This window comes from Arvicola amphibius, chromosome 7 (assembly GCF_903992535.2).
Source record: "Arvicola amphibius chromosome 7, mArvAmp1.2, whole genome shotgun sequence".
NCBI classification, from domain to species: Eukaryota; Metazoa; Chordata; class Mammalia; order Rodentia; family Cricetidae; genus Arvicola; species Arvicola amphibius.
The window spans coordinates 5,018,239-5,040,835 of record NC_052053.1 but is presented as its reverse complement, the minus strand read 5'-3'; the positions used below and the strand labels follow the sequence as shown (position 1 = coordinate 5,040,835).

Here is a 22,597-nt window from a genome sequence, read left to right as displayed (position 1 = left end):
AATGCTTACCTCCATTAGAAAAAAATATATTTGATTGCGAGCATGGGGACCATGGGAGAAGATAGAAGGGGAGGGGAGAGGAAAAACATATGTAGCTCAATAAAAACAATTTTAGAGAATAATATATTTGAAAAGTACTAGATTATGTTTTGGCTACTAGCATTGAAATTTTGAAATGCATATTTTCCCACATGGTCAATGATCCAGTTATTTCATCTGCAATAACTATGGGAAGTTCTTAATTACTTTAAAAATTATAAAGTATAAATTTATTAGTTTAAATGGCATATTTCAAATCTTTATCATTGTTCCTGTGGCCCTGATAAATAATAAAATTATAATGATTATTTAACACATACAAAAGTTGTCATGAGGGCTGTACAGTTAGGAACACTGGCTTCTTAGAGACAACTCAGTGCTCTCTCCCATCTTAATTCCAGATCCAGGGCTTCCAGTGCCCTCTCTACCCTCCAAGAGCAGTGCACACACATGGTACACAAAATGGAGGCAGAACTTTCATACACATAATTTTTTTTTGTACTTTAAAGTTATAGAGAATTTTTACTCCAGTCGTTGACCCATGTGTTGACTTTGTTCTTTTGTAGACATTAACTGGACTGATCAGTGTAGGCAGTGTGGACTGCCAGCAGTATCATTCTTTTTGTACCCAAGAAAATGTTCAGAGATACCCCGAGATAAGATTTTATCCCCAAAAGTCAAATAAAGCTTACCAGTACCAGTAAGTATTCTCTCAAATTTGAAGACATCTCTTAAAATCCTTGGTTATACAGTTAGCCCAGCATATGTGATTGGGTGAGCCACACCGGATGATGAGGGAACTGAACAGTAAAGCTAGTTACGTTCTGGTCAAGATGCTGGGAGAGAAAGGACTCAGGCTTGTTAAGTCCTTGCTGGCCCCGCTCCCATCCCGTCCTGGCCTGCATCATTTGCAGTGGTCCTCACGCTTGGTGGGGAGGAGTCGTACGGTCCTGCTGCAGAGAAGGAACTCACCACATCAGACTTTGTGGACTGCCCTAATGTACACCCATTCTATACTAAGTAGGTATTCAAAAAACAAAACACAATCACTATTAAGAAGTAAAGATTGAGCCATGAATCTCTTGAAAAAAATGCAAGAATGAGCTATGGAGAATCACAAAATCACATACAGTTCTGGGTTAATTGGGGGGGTACTTACGAAAAATATATTTGAAGTCATATAACTCTTAATATACTTTCTGGGAAGAGACACTCGGTTACATTAACTAGTCAACACTTTTTTTTTAATTGCTACAGTATGATTGTTTCTTGACCATATCCAGTAATAGACAATACTGTCTACAGCTTTGTATTCTCTTTCCTTCTTTCAGTAGTTACAACGGCTGGAATAGGGACGCCTACTCCCTGAGAAGCTGGGGGCTCGGGTGAGTAACTGTACTGCGTGCTGTTGACTAATACTGATTCAGAGCAGTGGATTCTCATGTGCACAGTTTCCTGTGAGTTAGAAGTCTAGCATTTGAAACCCTTGGGCAGGCTGTTTTATGAAGGTAGAACCAAGCGTCATTCCTCACTCTCCTCTGAACCATTGCTAACTTGGGAAGGCTTGTGGGATTGCCGTAGACTGCTTGCTTTGCTTCTGTTTAATGAGAAACGATGTTTGGTCCCCTTACTGCAGATTTCTACCCCAAGCGTCCATAGATTTAACACCTCAGACTTTCAGCGAGAAAGTTTTAGAGGGGAAGACTCACTGGGTGGTTGATTTCTATGCTCCTTGGTGTGGACCTTGCCAGAACTTTGCTCCAGAGTTTGAACTCTTGGCTAGGGTAAGTATTGTTGTCTAGTTAGTTAAATAAGTAAATTTTACTCACATGCATGTTTTAATAATTGGTTAAAACATTGTAAACTAATTTTTAATTAATTATCTCTCAATTAAAAAAAAATGTTCCTAAAGCTGCAATCTGTCTTTCTTGAGACAGAATGTAATGCTGGCTGACTTGGAATTCCCCATGTAGAGTAGGCCAGTCTCAAACTCAGGTCTGCCTGCCTTTGCCTCCCAAGTGCTAATATTAAAAGCATTTAATAACAAACTATGGAGCCCACGAGTGTGTGTTTGTGTGTGTGCACCTTGTTATCCTACAGCTGCACTGCTAACCTAGTTAGTCTCCCTGCTTGTTTGTTCCAGTAGCCATGGGCCTCAAACCAGAGACAGCAAAGACACTTAGATTGTCCCAGAGCCAATGAGGACAGCGTAGTATAGGAGAGTAGTGATGGAACAGAAGGATCTGCACGCAGGCTGTGAAGACACAGAGCTTTGTGTGTGGTAGACAGGTGACACAGAGGAGCCCAGGGCATGGGAAAAAAACTAATGGCAGGTGGGGCTCTGGTGGCATGTACTAGCCTCAAGGTAAAGAACAGGTCCCTGTGCTGGAAAAGGGTGTGGTTTGGGGACTGTAAGTAAAGTAGGAAAGACAAGAGGCAGGCGTGAACAGCACCATAAAGCAGCCGTGAAGATGAAGTCAGGAAGGTGTCTGTAGGTTAGGGCAAGGCCTTAAAGCTGTTCCGGTGCTGAGAAAGATAATAACGGAAGTCAGTTGAGAGCACCACACATAGCTGGTGGTGGAGGGATGAACCCAGATGGCGGCGTGCATGCTGCTGAGAGGGAACACCGTGTGACCTCGGCAGTGCATGGGAGAGAGTCACAGCTGGGCAGTGTAGATGGTACGGTCAGCCGCGCACTAGACGAAGAACACCAGTTAGCGCTAAAGCCTCAGGGTGCTCCTGAGAAAAGACTTCATGTCAGACAAACGGCAGCTAGTGGGCATCTTAAAGGGCCTGGGAAAAGTACAGACAGCCTCACTCGAATGGGAAGAATTAGACTGAGATTTAAACATGATAAATCCTTAAAGATCTGAAATATGTTGGCTATGTAGTTACCAAAATAGTTTATGCCGAAGATATAATGGCAAGACTTGTGGCTATTTTTGTTGTTTTTCAGATGATCAAAGGAAAAGTGAAAGCTGGGAAAGTGGACTGCCAGGCTTACCCCCAGACATGCCAGAAAGCTGGCATCAAAGCCTATCCGAGTGTTAAATTTTACCGCTATGAAAGATCAAAGGTATGTCCAGGCTTTCGCTCAGTGCCTTCTTTCAGCCGGCCAACTCTGCTGTTTTCCAGTTTGTCCCTTCATCTTTAAAAGTATTTCTTACTGAGACATCTTTAGCGCTGTATGGAGGATCTTAAAGGGTTTTCTGGTCCATGCTCTCGGCCGCCTTATGAACTTAGTGCTCCGTGAATGGAAAGACACCTAACCAGACCTTAATGCATGGTGCCTCTGGGTTGTAGGATTTATTTTATGAAGTTCCATATTTGCTACTTTTTACTGTAATGATTGCTTTTTTAAAATGTTTCCTTACAAGAAAAAAAATTGAAGGAAATCATTTTATAATGCTTTTGAAATAGCCTTAGTAACTGAGCCTTTTTGAGGAATATGTACTAAGGATTTAGATTAACAAGTAGGATCCTTTCTTTGGTTATACTTGTTTTGGGGCACCGTTAGCAATATGCCTTTTTTTCCTTTGTTGGTTTGGTTTGATTTTGTTTGTTAGGAAACTTTTGCTTTGTAGACCAGGCTGGCATTGGACTCACAGATATCCACCTGCCTCTGAGTATTGGGATTAAAGACATACGCCACAGTGCCTAGCTGTGTTAGGTTTTCAAAGAAACCAAAGCTCTAGTCAAAATCAACAAACCAAGGTCTGTGATCACTGAGTCAAAAGTTGCATCTTTCAGTTGACAAAATCGTTAACTGAACCACATAAGGGCCTGTGCCATCTTCCCAGGTATAGTAGGGTGGTTTTCACAGAACTATGACACTTTAATAAGAGTATTGATCTAAGACAAATGAAGGCACATTTTTTTTCTACTAAGTTATTTTGTAAGAAATTAAATGAAGGACTAGAATGTGAGCTTGACAGGACGCTTGTCTTCGTGGTTTTCCTTCTGTAGTACTGAAGGCAAACAGTGCTCACCTCCCAGCTCAGCCTCTACACACATGTGCCCCCCAGATGAGGCTTCGGGGTCAGTCTGTGCCCCCACAGTTCTGCTCCTGTTAATTTCCTTTTGAGTCTGGATTAACTGCTATGCAGCGTGATGTACTTGAAGAAACTTGAATTTCAAACAGCCTTGGGACAAAAGAACATTAAGGCATGAGTAAGCAAGCTTCTTGTGTGGAAATGTCATGTTTTGATTTAAGTACTTAAAAGATAACATGAGTGTTTTTAATTTTAGAAAAGTATTTGGGAAGAGCAAATAAATTCCAGAGATGCAAAAACTATTGCTGCCTTAATTTATGGAAAATTGGAAACTCTCCAAAGCCAAGGAAAGAGAAACAAGGTAAGAGCCAGGCCTACAAGTGATTGGCAGGTTGCCAAGGTGTATTCTTAGTATGCATTCCATGAAGAAATACATTTCTCCAAAGTGACAATGTCTTTGAATAGTTGACAGCCAAGATTGTATCCTCTAGATAATGAAATGGCTTCGAAATTTGTATGCTTACCATTTAACAAGAAAATGATCAAGCTTCTTCCATAATAAACTTGGACTCCAAAGGACCTAGAACATCTCTAATCCACCAAACTAGGGAAAGACAGGTCACCCACAAACAGAGTGGATGAGCAAAATGTGACATCTGTGTAGTAGAGTCTTGTTTACCTAAAAAATGAAGAATGCGTCCATGCTACATGGTGAATTTTGAAAAAAAAATACTTAGCTGAATGAATGAAGCCAGTCACAAAGAGCTGCCTATTATATAGTTCTGTATATGTGGAATGTTCAAAAACTAGTTAGTTCAACCACTGGCCTGGTGGTAGGCAGGGCAGGGTGAGAATAGGCATGGCAGTGGCTTACTAAGAGTAAAAAGGAATTTGAAGTGCAAAACATGTTCTGAAAATAGTGGTATAACTCTTGAGTACACCACTGAACTTTCATTGTGGATTTTCTTTCTTTAGTATGTGAAATATGCCAGCCAGGCTTCCTGCTGCACACCTTTGATCCTAGCTCTCATGGGGCAGAGGTAGTAGGCGGGTCTGAGTTTGAGGCCAGCCAGTAGTAAGGTCTTATTTCCAAAATAGATTTTTTAAAGAAAATTATACAGCAATGTTATTTAAAAGTTGTTTAGTGTAAATAAAATATTGAGTATTATCAGTAAATATCCTAGAACTTCAGCATATTTTAGGTAGCCAAGTTTCTTTTTTGCTTAGTATAGGAGGAATGTGTATTAGACCATAATCCCTTAATCCTAAATTAGTGTCTACCCATCAGCACTGCAGAGTCCTGCCTGTTGCCCTCCTGTGGCCAATTTGTTTGCTCCCGATTGAGTCTGTTCCCGGCATACTGAGAAGCAGGTGCTGGAGGAGGAACAGAGACACAGCCTCTGGAGAGGGTCAGGCTTTGCAGAGCCAGTGAACTGGAGACCTAAGTGGGGAAAGGGTTATAGCGCCTGACATGTTATCCCCATCTATGGGGCAGGGGCAGAGGAGATGCCAGTTCATGTCTTCTTGATATCTAAAGTAAACATGTTCTTCTAAAGATTTAGTTATTTTAAAACTTAGGATTTTTAACTTATGTTTTATATTTTATTACTCGTAAACCAAAATACCATAACTGAAATTAAGAAAGGGAACCTGCCGGATATCACTTAGTGTCTTTGCTGCTGCTGCGATGGAACTCTGACAAACTCCAGTTCTGTGGCCGTCGTGTGTCCCCCACCCCGGCAGGGTAGTCCTGTAGCCCGGGCGGGGAGCAGCTGCATCACACCCAGCGGGACACATGCTGCCGCCCAGTGCTTCTTCATCCACACAGTCTCAGTCCCTGCTAGGAAATGACACTGTCACGTAATCATGTTAACCCACAAGCCTTTGCAGAAGCTTCTCTCTGGTGATGCTAGGTTCTGTCAAGTTGACAGCAGTAGCCATAACACTCAGGGAATGTGACACACTAGTTGCCACACCTACTGTGGGCAGGTGGACTGACCTTGCCATTGTTAATGAAGCAGGGAGTGTCTTGTGTTATACTCCATCAGCAAGAACATATTGATTAGCTTGTAATGCCTTTTTCTTTTAATTACCTTTACATTAATACAGGATGAGCTTTGATGATGTTGAAGAAAAAATTTTTTAAGAAAAAAGAATCTGGAAAATAACATCAGAAGATCCGTTTTCCAAACATTAAGATGCTCTTGAGGAAGCCGACACAGTGACCTTGGCCTTGCAGTTGCCCTGTGCCAGCTGAGCTCCTCTGTGCCGCCACAGCCTGCAGATACTTCCTGTCTGGGGCCAGCAGACATCTCAGCGACATCTGAGACGGAGGCCACGTGTGGTTCTTGGCTGCATCTTTGTTGTTGTTGTTAATCCCTTTAGAAAAGCACACGCCATTCTTAGCTCAGGGCCGTGCAGGAGTGTTCCCTATGCCACGTGCAGTCCAGGCACTGGTTCGCCGACTGCACCTGGCTCTCTGTGTGCATCTGTTCTATTCTGTCTGTACAGAGTGGACTTGGGTTTCTACTGTAATCTTACGATAGTCCTGACAGAAAGTGACTTGGTTTTCCATCACCCCTTCTACAAATTCTGCCTTTGACCATATATTTTATTTTTATTTTGACTACTTTCACAATATAGCAAAATAAAAGCGCACCCATTTTTCATACTGTATACTAGTGTATATACAGAGGTTCTCCTTTTGTTTCCTCGTAAGAATTGGAGAGATATTCTTAACACAACAGTGAATGTAAAACTCTTGTAAACTATGATTCTAGAACAAAGTAAGGAAAGTACAGCAGTTAAGTGGACAGCGTCGGAGTCACCATGTCTTCACGGGCACACATTTGTCCGCTTTCATAAATGTGTTCCTGCTGACGGCTTGGTTTGTGTTGTTTGCGGTGTCCTGATATTTACACACTGCCTCTGGGGTCTCTGTTCTCATCATTCACATTGATTTCTACTCCTGTCTAGTCTTCACAATTCAGATAGGAACAATAATTTTACATTTATTTGAATGTGGCTCATGGTGATGTTGTTCCTCAGTTATTCCTGTCAAATGGTGTCCTTTTCAGTACAGAATTGCCATAGCAACTGCAGTTATTTTTACTGAAATCAAGCACATGATGGACTCTCCATTTCTCAGTTGTTGGACTAAAGGGCCACAAGGTTGCTCCTGCGACTCAAACCCCGAGTGCCCTGTATTGTAATTCTCTCTCAGCTGTGTGGGTGGTCAGAGGACACCAGTGAATAAAGTCAGATGATTTTTCTAAAGCTCTCCTGAAGATCATTGTGTTTGGAAGATTGTTATCACCGTACCGTACTCCCTCATCTGTCTCAGAAAGCTTACAGCGGAGGTATGATTTACAGAAAAGCAGCGTGCTCTGTTCTCAACACTAACCCATTCAGGTTCTCCTCTGTTTTATTACTCAGCTTCCTTGACATGTACATGTGAGCAGACATGGCAGTTACCATTCCTAAACTACTTTTTGAATCATGACTGATAATGGCAAAAGCCTTTCATATATTAAATTTGAAAACATGGAATTTCTTTCTAAAATGGCTTGTTTATGTGAAATCCCCAAATGACTGCCCAGTGAAGTCTTAGAAAAGGTCTGCCGAGTAGAGGACTAACCACGTGCACCCTGCTGTACGGAGGCACAGCGGACACAAATGAGCCCACAGACCACCCTCCTGTCACAGACACTGAGATTACCGCCTGCCTGTATTTCCTGTACTTGTTGATAAACATTTTATAGGCAGTAAATTAAACAGTGTCTGTTTTCTTTCCTTAAGCTATATGCAGATAGAAGGAGTGTGGAAACTAGAACCTCCTGGAACATCAGGTTAAGTCACCTGGGTCTAGAGTGACCCACCTCAAAACCCAAGTGTTGCTGGATCTTCCAAAACTAGCTGGCAGACTAATGTCTGAATGAGAACACCTCTGAGGAGTACCAATGTCACGTGCAGTTTTCATCAGCAACACCATTCTTGCACATAACTCATCCTAGCATACCGGAGCAAATTCCATGAGGCAGGCTGTGGACATGAATACCTTCTTATCCAAGAGTGTATTACCACTGGGACTGGGGAGGTGGTTCACTGGGTAAAGCACATGGCCATGCAAGCCTAAAAATCTGAGAACCCAGCTAAAGCCATGAGGTGGTAGTGTACTTAGTAATTCTAGCATTCCTGGGTGGGATTGGAAGGCAGGGACCCTGTCTCAAAGCAGAAGATGAAAACACGCTCCAGACTGTTCCTGACCTAAACAGACATGCTGTGGCATGCCTGTGCCTGCACACAGATTCTAAAACTGGTTACATAGACAAGTGAGGCGGTTGTATAACTGTTTCTCTAAAGTAAATTAGTTGTTCCCCTCCAGTTCTCGCAGTAGGGGTTTCATCGATGTGCAGTTATTAAAAAGATACACTGTTTCTCGTGGTCCAGTCTTTGATAATGCATAAAAGCAAAGAGTTTAAGGAGAGTGTAGCGGGTGTGTGCAGCAGTCTACTCGAGCAAAGCCAGGTGAGAGTAAATTAGGTCAAGTTCATTCCATCCTGACCTAGAAGTGCAGTTTTCTCACATACCTACACAACAGTGTTACTTATGAAAGTGAGAAGGGCTCTTCTGTTAGCAGCCCACATTACACATCCTCAATTCTGAAAATGCACCCAAATTTGTTTACTAAATAAGCTTGCATTATGTGGTAGTAAAACCAGATTAAAAAGCTAAGCATAAACACAGTTTTGATCGTGCATGAAAATGTATGATTTGCTGGATGGTGGTGGCACACGCCTTTAATCCCAGCACTCAGGAGGCAGAGACAGGCAGATCTCTGTGAGTTCGAAGCCAGCCTGGTCTACAGAGTGAGTTCCAGGACAGGCTTCAAAAGCTATAGAGAAACCTTGTCTCAAAAAACAAAACATTGTGATTCACTGGCTTGAATCTTTGTTTTTAAACACAATTTGACCAGGCATAGTAGTGTTTGCCTGTAATCCCAGCATGCAGGAAGATTGCCATGAGTTCAAGGCCAGTTAGGTTTACATAGTAACAGTCAGGGCTGCCTATGACGCTCTCAAATCCCAAAAGCAGAGGCTGGAGAGTGGGCTTGGCTCTGCTGTTCTAGAGGAACCCAGGTTTGATTACTAGCACTCAGGAAGCAGCCCACAACTACAGTTCCAGGACATTCAGTGCCCTCTTTTGACCTCCCCAAGTGCATGTGTACACACATCTGCAGGCAGAACACTCATTTAAAAAAAAAAAAAAAAAAAAAAAAAAACAGGCCTAGAAAGATAGCTAGTCAGTAAAGTGCTTGCCACACAGACATGGAGCTGAGTTCAGACTCCTAGCACCTGTGTGACAACCTTGGCACATTGGTGTACACCTGTAATCTTGGTGCTGGCGGAACTCTTAAGCTTGCTGGCCCGTCCATCCAAGCTCTGGTATGGGAGGCCCTTCTGTATTTGTGTTGCTTTCATTGGTTATTAAAGAAACTGCCTTGGCCTAGTTGATAGGGCGGAACTCAGGTAGGCAGGGAAGACAGAATTCTAGGAGGAAGAAATCAGAGACAGGATAGACGCTGGTTAGACTCATGCTGGTAAACCACAGTCAAGTGGCGAATACACATTAATGGAGATGGGTTAAACTAATACGTGAGAGTTAGCCAATAAGAGGCTAGAAATAATAAGCCAGGCAGTGATTTAATTTAATACAATTTCTGTGTGGTTATTTCGTGTGTAAGCTAGCCAGGCGGTGGGACGCAGCCTGCTCCACTCAATTAGTGACTGCCAGGCCCAGCTAGAGTCGTCCCTGTCTCCAAAGTAAGATCAAGAGCAATGGAGTAAAACCCCTGACCTCGCCGGGCGGTGGTGGCGCACGCCTTTAATCCCAGCACTCGGGAGGCAGAGGCAGGCGGATCTCTGTGAGTTCGAGACCAGCCTAGCCTACAAGAGCTAGTTCCAGGACAGGCTCCAAAGCTACAGAGAAACCCTGTCTCGAAAAAACCAAAAAAAAAAAAAACCCTGACCTCAACTTCTGGCTGCCATGTTTGCCATGTGTGCACACTCAACTACAAACTCCATTTCACTGATGTTCCGTCCCGTCACGGGCTCCCTTGCAGATAACTGGGTAGCATTTCTGGGGAGGTCATGACCCAGAACTGTGGCCACAGGCAAAGCTGGTTTCAGTATCTGACGCAGAAATACTCTGCCAGCCACCTGGTTGCATTGACTTCATGCATCACCTGGAGCATGTCACCCTGGAAAAATGCTTGACCTCATTGTTAACATCATGAACTAGCTGATCTATAAACAGTGATTTTCCTGAAGATTTCATTTGCATGGGTGTTTTTATAAAACAAGTGTAGGGTATAGACTTTGGAAAAGGTGAGTAAATGCTTGTTTTAGTTAAAAGTAACTGATTAATTGCATATTGTATATCAATGACCAAGTAAAGGAGGAATTAAAAAGAGTTCACAATACCCTCCAGTGCACTACAGGACTACTGCCTGGGGAGATGGCGTGGCAGCGCGCTACTTGACTCCCCCCGGTGGTGTGCTGTAGCCCTCGTGCATAAATAACACGCTGTGCCCGGAAAGGGGCAAATGCCACCATAAAAGTGTGTCGCTGATGGTTCCTGTTGAAAAGTAACCCTCACAATGCTTAGGAGTATCATAATCGGTGTTTTTAAGATGTTTATTAGAAAATCTAATGTATCTTTGCCAAGGAAGCCACACCTATTCCTTTGAAAAGAACTTTCTCAGTCTTTCTGTTTTCTCCCAAGTCCCTCAGACAGGCTGCCCTGTTAGTTTTAATCAGAAACATGAGGCACCAGTAGGTGGCACTGGGAAGTAAGGAGAGGCTTCCTTCCACCTCAGGGGAAAAGGCAGTGAGTGCTGTGTAACCAGACCCTGGTTTACATTGTTTTCCAGAAGAAGAAGAAGAACAAGAAGAAGAAGGAGGAAGAGGAGGAGGGGGGGGTGGAAGAGGAGGAGGAGGAGGAGGAGGAGGAGGAGGAGGAGGAGGAGGAGGAGGAGGGGAGGAGGAGGAGGAGGAGGAGGAGGAGGAGGAGGAGGAGGAGGAAGAAGAAGCTCCTGAGTATCCTGTATTGACTAGTGAAGTTAAAGGCAAGCAAAGCTGTTGGTGTGATAGAACAGGACAGATTCTGGACAGCATGACAATACATCATCAGCCACACGGGCCCACAGACCGCAGAAGGCAGCACACGCCTCGAGGCTCAGCAGGCTCCCTTCGTGAAGAAGGCCACCTCTTATTCTCGTGTATCACTTCCCAAAATCTGAAAACATTCTTCAGACTGACTAAGACCTTTCAAGATTCTGCAATTCTTAATGCTACTTTAAACTCATTAAGTAGCAGTCCCAATTCTCAGTTGTAAAAAAAACTGTTGGTCTAAAAAATTGGATTTCCTGTCCTGTGACCCAATTCCTTGGTGAATTTGGTGATTTTGCTACTTTGTCTCTCTGTACCATGGCTGATTTGCTAAGTGAAAACCAAACATCTCTCTGCCTACTGTATCAGCTAGTCATGCAGGTAAACACATCTCTCTGCCTACTGCATCAGCTAGTCATGCAGCTAAACACATCTCTCTGCCTACTGCATCAGCTAGTCATGCAGGTTAAAAACATGTTTATACAAATGTGCAGACAAAAATTGAGAATGTAGACTTTTTTTGAAACAGAAAAAAAGGATTTTGTGTTCTATCAGTCAAATATAGTGTGTGGACTTTTGGATCTAGATTTGCATAAACAACCAAACATCAGAAAACAAAGAAGGGGCTGAAGCCAGCTCAGTGGGAGAACATTGACTGAGCAGGCGCAAGGCCCTGGAGTAGACCTCAAAAAAAGGGGGGGGGGGATAAGAAGAGGAGGAACAAGAAGAGGAAGGGGGAGAGAAGAAACACGAAAATTGGAAGTGATTTGATAGGGGTATTTTATTTTTAAGTGGGTTGACTTTTTGTAATGAAAACAGTGTTCAAAATTTGCTCCAAAATAACCAGAATATAGAGAATACAGCCTGGGTAGGGGTGAGTCAGAAATAATACCAAGGACGTGGGCGGCTGTTCTGAAATACAAGAGCTGAAGAGAGGTGCCGTCGGATAAGGGTTAATGCACTACTTGGAAATACTCCATGATAAAGGTTATGTATTAACAATTTTAATTTTAAATTGCATATATTAAAATTTATAAGGAAACAAATGAAGCATTAATAATTGTTTGCCAGTAAATTAGCTCACTGCCTTAGAACTAGGGAAGCCACCGCACAGAAATGGATTTGTCCGGAGTGAGGGGCCAGCTTGAAGGGTGGGTCTGCCTCCCCTTCTCCCTTCACTTCCCTCTCCTTGGACTCTAGTGCCCTTCTCTGGGGTGCTGAGAGATCACAACCCTGCTCCCCACTAAAGCCTGAGGCCGAATCCTCAAGCACAAAGCATTAACTAGACTTCTTGTCTAGTCAAAAGAACCCACAGAGCTCTTTCCATTGTCTCCAAGGAAGATCAGTCAACTCAGGACCTGGTGAGCCACCTGAGGGAGCTAAAGTGACCTCTGCTGTCCACAGGGGGATGGATAGACGTGGGGGAAGAGCAGCACCGGTCCCCAGATTTGCATAACCAGGGATTATTGCAGGGCAGCAGAAGGCCCAGCTTCCGGGACAGTATCTCAGCTCCTCCCTTCCTCTCTTCCTGTGTATGTTTGCGTGTGCGCACACTCACATGTGTGCACGTGTGCATGCGTGCTTTCGTGTGTTTGTGCATGTTAATCTTTCTGTAATACCTCTTTGTAAAAGCATCGTTTCCCCTAAGGGAATTCCATGCACCATGCAGCATCTAAACTAGTTCTCCAGAATTGGGAATGCTACTTTTCAGTTAACAAAGTTCTATCTAAGGCCCCACATGTACCCTGGTAAAGTCATAATAACTGTGCCAGCTGGACTCATGGGCTTGGGACATGGGTTATGCAGGCACACACTGACCTTGTGGGTTCCTAGGGCAAACAAAGAATTACCCTTGACTGTCATATCCCTCAGAGGGCATGCTTCCTCACCCTTCCCCTGGGTAGTAAGTCAGATCTCATCGGTCCTTTGACCATTTATTTTTTCCTTTTTCGGGTATATAGTGCAGGTTAGCCTCAAACTCGGAATCCTCCCGCCTCAGCCTTCTGAGTGCTAGGGTTACAGGCTCACACCGTTAGGCCTGGTTTCCGTCATTAGCTAATGTTACCTAAATTCAAGTCTCTAGGGTGCTAGAACAGTTCTCGAGGTTCATTTGTGAGCCCCAGCTGCGAGATAGAAAAGTTTGCATAGAGGCTTGGCCGGAATCACTTAGCTGACCCTGTTGTCCAAGTTAGACGCCTAAACTAAGTCCTGACCAAACGCAGACGTGTAAAGAGGAAATTCCTTGGCTTCAGAAAAGTAAAATTGAAGATGCAAGTACTGACTGTATTTAAAGTTTTCAGATTTTACAGCAACCTAGATATTATTTTTAGAAACTGTGGTCTGAATGTTAGTGACCCCTCCCCCGCCATACACACACAACATGTACTAGTTTCAGTCACTGAAATCCTAACCCCAGGACTGTATTAGGAGATGGGTAGTGAGTAATTAATGATATGGACCAAGAAAGCTAGCCAGGACCCAGTGAGAGGAAAGGGACCCTCCTCAGATGCCTGCCCATGCCTTCATCTTCAGCGTTCTACCCTTCAGAGCTCAGAGAAACACAAGTCTGCTGTTGATACGTCACCCAGTGGGTGTCTGTTCCAGCAGACCAGGACAAAGAGAGAAAATTCCTGCTTAGGCCAAGCGCAGAAGGTCTCGGCAGGAGCCCTTGCGGGAGCGAGGTCAGAATAAGCGGGCACTGGGTCCCAGAGAGCCGTTACTTGCAAGTCTGTTCAGTAACTTCAACACGTGTCCTCATCACGTGTCCCCTTTTGCAGAACAAGAAAACAGAGTGGGGGTTTATACGTGTGAGAAAATTTTCTTTCACAAAAAAAAAAAAAAAAAAACAACGTAGTTTTAATTAGTTTGAACTGCCTCCTGTAGCAAGCTTTCTTGCCGGACTATCTTTGGACCGCCAACCCACAAATGAGAGACATGTTATTAATTATGAAATCCTGGTCTTAACTTAGGCTTTTCCCCAACGAGCTCTCATAACTTAATTAACCAATTTTTTTTTTAAATCTACGTTCTGCCATGTGGCTTAGTTACCTCTTGCTTGAGTCTGCTGGCAAAATCGGGCAATTCACCCAGCTCTCTCTGCCAGGAGTTCCACCTGCTCTCTTCTGCCTAGCTGTTAGCTATTTAGCTCTTTAGTAAACCAAATGACGGCAACTTAGACAGACATAGCTTTACAACGTAAGTAAATATTCTGCAACACTCTCTAATTTCCTGAGTTCACAGTAACGAATGAACATAGGCTTGTTTTTAAAAAAAAAAAAAATCCAGCAGGAGGGGTTGGACAGATAGCTCAAGGGGTCCCAAGCATTGGCTGTTCTTCCAGAGGACTCAGGTTCAGTTCCTAGCACTCACATGGCAGCCAACAGCTCTCTGTAACTCCAGTTCCTTAAGATTTAACACTCTTTTAGCATCTGTAGGTACTGAATGACATTCAAGATACAATGCAAGACATTCATGCAGGAAAATCACCCACGCAGATAAAATCTAAAAGAAATTTGTTTTTGTTTTTTCGAGACAGGGTTTCTCTGCAGCTTTAGAGCCTGGCCTGGAGCTAGCTCTTGTAGACCAGGCTGGCCTCGAACTCACAGAGATCCGCCTGCCTCTGCCTCCTGAGTGCTGGGATTAAAGGCGTGAGCCACCACCCGGCTAAAAGAAATTTTATAACATAGAATTCAACATAAACAGTAAACCTGAGAATCTCTCACATTCCAGATTCCAATCTGTAACCTAAAATATATACAAATATCTCTCTACATATTTAACTACAAAGATTAACTGCTTAGGAGTTACCCTGAGAATTTTTTTGTTTTGTTTTTTTTTTCTCCCTGAGTTTATGGCTCATTCCAGGAACCCCAGCACTTGGAAGGAAGATGGCCCCAGAGTGGGGCCAGGCTGATGACAATGAGTTCTAGGCCAGTTTGGGCTACTGTGTGAGAAGCTGTCTCAAACAATCCAAACAAGTAAAAGGCAATTTTTTTGTAACTTGAATTTTCATCTAACTTGATATCTTGAAGAAGGCTCCCAATCACTACTACCTAAAACCTAAATTTTTCCTCTACTGTTCTGCAATATTTAATAATATCATATAAAGAGAAATTAATATAACAAGTATTTATTAGTAAGCATTGGGTTTTTCTTTCTGACAAAGCTATGAATATCATTCATTGTTCAAAAGTGTACTGTATTCTGTATATGTGGTGTGTGTGTGGCAGAGGAAGGTGTAGAATTTGATATTGTCAAAATGTCCTTCAAAAAGAGGTGTGTTGGGGCTGGAGAGATGTCTGAGCAGTGAAGAGCACTGGCTGCTCTTCCAAAGGACCCAGGTTCAGTTCCGACATGATAGCTCACAACTGTCTGTAACTCAAGTTCCAGTGGCTCTGACTCCCTCTTACAGACATACACGCTGGCCAAGTACCAACACACATAAAAATTAAATAATAAATAAAATTACTTTTTTTTTAAAAAGGGGTTGTGTTTACTTCTGGAACAGTTTCTGCCACGACAGCACCTGTTTCGTACTTATCCAAAGCCATAGATTCAGAGTACCAGTATCTTCCACATTGTCCATGATAGTGGTCAAAATATTTCAATTATCATTCCATTTGCCCATGATTTTATACATTTATTAGCCATTACCATTTCTTCTGTGAGTTTCCTGGGTTTTTTCCCAATTTTTCTATTCATTCATTAACCATAATACCCTACATATGCTGCATTTGCCAATTAATCTTAACCTCTCCCTACCTCCCCACAGTGATGTGATCACAGCGCCCTCAGCAGGAGAGACTGGAGAACTACATCTGCTTTGCAGAAGTGGTAGCCATCACTTGTGTGCATAAATATTCATGTCTGTACTAACAGTAGGGGTAGGAAATGTAAAATTGAGAAGTATTTGCTAAATATCACTGTCTCTGACACAGTTTGGAATATCTGTTACTTTATTGATATTGCACGGATATGGATTTGTCTGGTATATCTGTAACGTGATGTTGAACTTGGCATACAAAATACTTATCTTTATAGCTTATCACTAAAAAAAAAAAAAGATAGTTAGGATCAGCTGGGGTCAGCATGCTGTAAACACAGCTGCCTTCAGTTAGTCACCAGGGTCTCCTTCAACTGTACGTACTTCATCAAGTGATGGATGAAACCTCTGACTGCAGATACTGTGGACTTGGTTAGCAGTGCATGCTAAGGTGGCTGTACCAACGTGCCTGTCACACACTCCCCATCATAGTCCCTGTTTTCTCAGGCTCTGGGATGTGTGTAAGAAAAAGTGTGGTCAGCATAGGGAGACGACTCAGTGATTAAGAGCACTTGCTGCTCCCACAAGAGGACTTGAGTTCAGTTCCCAGCACTTACGCAGTGACCCAAACTTTCTATACCTCCAGTCCTAGGGAATCCTACACCTTTTCTGACACCTTTACCACAGGCACCCAGGTGCATGCGATGCATATTCATACATGCAGGCAAAACACTCATATACATAAAACAAGTCTTTTCAAAAACTGTTTTTTTTTTTTTTTTTAAAGAAAATAGTGTGGGCTAGTTTCCTTATCTGTTACTTCCCTGGTGTCTAGGCTCTGAAAAATTCATAGCTCGTACTGCTCAAGCAGTTATGACAAACCCACGACCTACTGCCCTTGCTTTGAGCAAAAAGATTCTTGCCAAAGCCCCGGATGATGGCTTGTGTCTTTCTGGACAAGATTTACGTGATTAGCAATTTCAAACTCAAACCAGCTCTACCAATAATAAAATAGGTACAGGACTGAATGTGTATTTGCAATGACTTATAATAGGCACAAAAATGTCTTCAGAGTTAGGCATTTGTAAGACGAGATGACAATAAGCAGAAAAACCAAACCGTTCCCTAGGCTGTAACCACAGAGCTAAGTACAGCAAACATTGAGGGTAATTATGGAGAGAATCAAGAGTTCAGCAAGAGAGTTCAGTGGTTTAAGGTGCCTGCTGCCCAAGAGTGACACGAGCCCACATGAGGGTGGAAGGAGAGAGTCTACTCCACAAAGTTATCCTATGTTTACATATGGCCTATGGCACACATTCCCCAACATATCTCACGTACACACACACACACTCACACACACACACACACTCACACACACACACACACTCACACTCACACACACACACACACACTCACACACACACACACACACTCACACACAGAGAGAAAACTAGAGTAAAAGCGGTAAAAACTAAAAGTTATAAAACTTGAAAAATACCTAAAAAGTAACAACAGAGTTGAAATGGTTCTCCCAAAGGAAACTTCAACATGGATAATAGTCATGAGTCCTGTAAGAGAGGGCTGTGTCTATTATTTTGTTCTAGAGAACAAAAGAAGGCATTTAATCTTGCAGATATCTTTACCTCGGAGCAAAGCCAAAGGATTTTCCTACTGAAAGATATTCGCTGGTCTTTGGGAACGGACAACATCTGGGGACTTCATGATCACATAACAAGAATTATTTTTCTCCTGGTGCACAGAGGTAGCTGTTACTATTTGACATTAACAGAAATCCTGCTGGCGACCGACCTTCCATAATTGTTTCATCTCGCAAAACTGAAACAGCACGAAGCAGCCAGTCATCTTCCTTGGGCTCCAGCTTCTAGAAAATTGCTGTTCTATGTCTATTTTCTATAACTATCGTTTTAGCTAGATTCCACACTTACAAATTAAACCGTACAATCCAGGTCGTTTGTGCCTAACTTATTTCGTTTAACACAATGTCCTTAGTGTCTGGAATGCCCCACAGTGTGGCATCTGTCTGGGATGTTCCTTCTAACTGAGTAGCAGCCAATGGCGTATACACAGCATATGCCGTTATCCATTCATCCGTTGACTGATACTTGGTACCACAGTTCATCTTTGAGCCACTGTAATGTTGTTGTTGTGAACACGGGAGTATAGAATCCCTTGGAGATGTTTCTTACAATTCTTTGGGACATGTTAATGGGAGTGGCATTGCTACATTGTATAGTAATTACTTTTTTTATTTTAGGAACAACCATTATACTATTTCCATAGAGCACACTATTTTACAGTTCCATTAAGCAGTGTAACAGAATCCCACATTCTCTGCATCCTCAACTGTTTGGTTGATTTGACGTTGTTGATGATGATCACTCCACTGAGTGCATTCAGTAGTGTTCATATGAACATCTGCTTAGGGCTGACCACTGAAGATTGAAGAACATCAGAGAGCATGTCTCTGGAGAAAACTGGTTCTCCCTCTCTCTCGGCGGCCACAGATTGCCTATAGCTCTTCATTTAGGAGAAGGGATTTCCTAGTCTGGGCTTCTACTGTTGTGATAAAGCCATGGCCAAAAGGACCTGGGGGAGGAAAGGGTTTATTTGGCTTACCTACCCTAGGTCACAGTCTACTGAGAGAAGTGAAGGCAGTAACTCAAGCAGGGTAGGAACCTAGAGAACATGGAGGGGGTGCTTCTTGCTAGCTTGCTCAGCCTGATTTCTTATAGAATCCAGGACCACAAACCAGTGATGTCCCAACTTACAATGGGCTGAGCTCTCCCCCATCAATCACTAATTAAGAAAATGGCCTTACAGGTTTGACTATCTACAGTCTGATATTATGGAGGCATTTTCTCACTTGAGGTTCTCTCCTCTCAGACAACTCTTGTGGTGTGGGAGGTCCTTCTGTAGATGTGTTGCTTTTATTGGTTAATGAATAAAGAAACTGCTTTGGCCTGTGATAGGGCAGAATAGAGCTAGGCGGGGGGAAACTAAACTGAATGCTGGGAGAAAGAAAGGGAAGTCAAGAGAAACCATGGAGCCACCACCAGGGACAGACATGCCAGAACCCTGCCAGTAAGCCATGTGGCAATACGCAGATTAATAGAAATGGGTTAGTTCAAGATATGAGTTAGCCAGAAATACACTTAAGCTATTGGCTGAACAGTTTTGCAAATAATATAGTTTCTGGGTGATTATTTCATGGTCTTGACAGTTGGGAACGAACAAGCAGCCTCCCCCAACACTTGTGCTGAGTCAAGTTGACATAAAACTGCCCAGGACAGGGGCCTTGTGGAGTTTTTTTCATCCTAGCTACCATGTCAGCTGGTGCTGTCGTCATGCAGGTTTTGTCTGGGCAGCCATATTGCTGAGATTCTATGGGGGCAGCTTCCCTCTCGTGCCTAGGAGACACTATCTTGCCACAGAAATTCTAGCCTCTGGCTCTTTCGATCTTTCTACCCACTCTTCCCTGGTGTTCCCTGAGCCTTATGTACAGAGGTTGCACTGTAGGTATCCAAGTTGGGTTTGGATGCCCTACTTAGTCTCTTTTGGTCTCTGTATTTTGATCAGTTGTGAATCTCTGTAATATCTTTATCTGTTGTAAAAAGGAGCTTCTTAGATGATAAGCTGCATTTACCTGTGGGTGTAAGGATAAGCATTTAGAGCGCAGTTAGGAAATCCACTGGTTTAGGAAAATGGAAGTAGTGGGCTCTTCTCTAGAGTCTGTGAGTTCTCAGCTATGAGCTGGCATCAACTCTCTCCTGTTGAGCTGTAGTTAAGTCCAACAGACAACTGCTGGCTATCCCCAAGACAGAATGACCACTGTTGCATCACCGGGGAGATGATTCTGGGCTGCTCATTTTTGTGGTTTGTAGACTTTGCAGCTGGATAGAACTGCTGATGGATTTTCCTTCCTTGTCAGCTTGTAATAGCACCTTCAGGTCCCACAAGAGCTAGTCTTCAAGGACAAGTCTCCCAGATCAGTTCCAACTTCCCTCCTCCAAGTCCTATGTCCAAACTGTGCAGTGTCTTTGATGGTAAGATGCTGTCTTCAGCAACAGGATCCTACCAAGGCAACCAAAGGCAATAGCAATAACCTATATTCTTTGGGAGTCTTTTGGCTGCTCCCTGACCAGCAACTCAAGAGGAAGTTTCCCATTCCTGACCCTGTTGTTTTGTTAGATAGCCTATCTTGGGTTTTTGGTTGCTTAAGCTTTTATTTTTAGAAAGGATCTCGCTGTGTAGCATAGGCTGGCCTTAAATTCATAATCCTGCCTCAGCTCCCAAGTAGCAGGGATTACAGGTGTGTGTTTACCCCTTCCAACTTAGATTTTCTTTTAATTGTTGGGTTTTTTTTTATATGAAAACATTTGAGAAATTTGGTTAGTTGCATCTCATACCTTGATGCATTTTATTCTGTGTGGATATTGTTCTCATCCTCCGCTTCAGTCCTTAAACTCCAACATGTGTCTTCTACTATGGAGCCTTCATTGACTTTGTACTTAGCCCACAGTGATCTCTGAATTTCTAAAGATACTTAACTCTCAACCACGTGACGTAGTATTCACACACACACACACACACACACACACTTTAACTTAGTCTTGTGTTACCCTCTGATTTTCACATATGTGTTATCTCGCAAGCTATACTGCTAGAGGATCTTCAAGAGTAGTAGGCTTTTTTTTTTCAATACAGACAGACTTAACAGTTGCTGAGCTTTATACATAAAACATACTCATTTCACTTATTTAAATGGCTGAAAGCAAAAATTTAGATGTTTACAACACAAAAATTTCATTCACACATATCTGAACAATACTTAGATGGTTTAAATCTGCTAAAGAAAATGTGGCAAAAGTCATTGGTTAATAAAATCTCTTTTCTTCCAGCACAGAAGTCAGATACTTCAAGACACGGTTGGTCAGTTTCACTGCAGCTAAGCGAATGTGTTTTCTGATGCTGTCCTTGTTTCTCTTTGTCTTGTTTTCCCAAGTAACAGATTCACCTTTTCCTTCATTCCTATGCTTTAATATGTTCATTATTCTCATACGTATGCTTAATGGCATATCTTCAAGTAAACTTTTTAAATAGTTCTTCATTTACGATAAAGTATGAACTTATGCAAATTTAAAAAAATAAACACCCACACAGAGATTTACCCCTCATGAAATTGTGTTCCCTCAGAAGTAAGGCAATTCATCCATTTCAGGCTTGAGCCATAAAACTGGAATCCAAGCAATAATTCTCCAATTAAAGAAAATTCTAGCGCCTGTTTTCAGTCCTTCTGAATCATGACTAGCTGGCCTCAAAAGCTATCCTGGCCTTGGTGTGAATAAGCCTTCACATAAAAACTCTTCACTCAGCCTCCAAAGGTAGAAATTAAGGGAGGAATAAATTCAGGTGGACATTTATACACAGTATTTTGAATACCATTTTGGTCAAACTCGTATGAAATGAGTTACTGCAGAGTGAAATTTAGGAAAAAAAAAAAAAACCATATAAACATCTTGAAAAAAAAACCATATAAACATCTTGAAAAAAAAACCATATAAACATCTTGAACCTGAACAGTGCAGCCCAGCTAGAAACCAACGTGTGTTCTGATACCAGGCTGGGAAAATAGATTTGTCCGTGGTAATTCTGCAGCTGGTCATGAAACACTGCCCACGCCTACAACGCCTTATCTTTCAAACATTCTCCTCTATGGAAGCAGCTGTGGTGATGCCCACTTCTGCCTCTTGCTTCTCTTTAACAAATCTAGCATTCCAGTGTATAAACTATCCAAGATGTGTCAAAAGCAAACACTCAAATATGTTGATAAGACACAAAAACAAAACAACCTCAGGAATCTTGTGGGTTTTAACCTCTTAAGGTTTCTATTTACAATTAGGAGTTTTAATTTGTTCCAGCATGAGTACCGAAGCAGTGCTCAAAAACCAAAATTGCATTTCAAAAAAACGGACATTTAAAGAGTTTGAAAATTACATTTGCATTGTATAAAGTATTGAGCATATGAGTTTTAAATTGAATTCTAAACAATAGAACATTCAAGAAAATCAGAGAACCAGATGGTAAAACTTTTCTAAGGTCCAGCCTGGTTCCCCTGCCCCAGACTGCACAGTCTGAAAGCTACAGCACTAAGCTCTTTACTCTTGATGCCATGAACTCAAAGCTCAATGTATTTTGGGAAAAATAAATGAATGAAAGAAAAAAAAATAGGTATACAAAGCCGTAGCCTCCCAAACACATGTACGGTGTCGTGTTCATTTACCCTGTAATCACGCACAGGTCTCAGTGGACCTAAATGTATCAGCCGAAGTACATGTTGGAACTGAATCAAATAATATTACACCCATATGGGGGTCGCCATTATGAAAGATTCTGGGCCCTGTGGACTCGAATAAGATTTTGAATTCAAAGAATAATGTAAAAATTCCACTCGGTCTCTTTCTTACCAAAAGCTTTTTATTATGTTTTTAATAAAATCGAGTGATTTCATTTTTAGCAGCTTGTTTGGTCCCTCATGTTAATGCTCCCAAAATGTCAGTCCAAGGACTGATTGGTTCACCTGTGTCATTTGCCCTGTAGAAATTACTGGCTGCTTA

The 22,597-nt window shown here is 42.4% G+C and overlaps 1 protein-coding gene and 1 long non-coding RNA gene across 5 annotated transcripts in view; one reads left to right on the top strand and one right to left on the bottom strand.

The window, feature by feature from the left end:
* The window catches only part of Dnajc10 (DnaJ heat shock protein family (Hsp40) member C10), a 44,975-nt gene extending 37,668 nt beyond the window's left edge, over positions 1-7,307 (top strand). For all 4 annotated transcript variants that reach the window (XM_038336625.2, XM_038336627.2, XM_038336624.2 and 1 more), the window contains 6 exons: positions 606-739; positions 1,371-1,424; positions 1,676-1,823; positions 2,996-3,115; positions 4,288-4,392; positions 6,141-7,307. In XM_038336625.2, the coding sequence (XP_038192553.1) occupies positions 606-739; positions 1,371-1,424; positions 1,676-1,823; positions 2,996-3,115; positions 4,288-4,392; positions 6,141-6,152 (573 nt within the window). In that variant the 3' untranslated portion in view covers positions 6,153-7,307. The remainder of the gene's footprint in view (positions 1-605; positions 740-1,370; positions 1,425-1,675; positions 1,824-2,995; positions 3,116-4,287; positions 4,393-6,140) is intronic.
* LOC119818831 overlaps positions 1-22,597 on the bottom strand; it is a 62,062-nt gene that overhangs the window by 23,278 nt on the left and 16,187 nt on the right. The window lies entirely within an intron of this gene.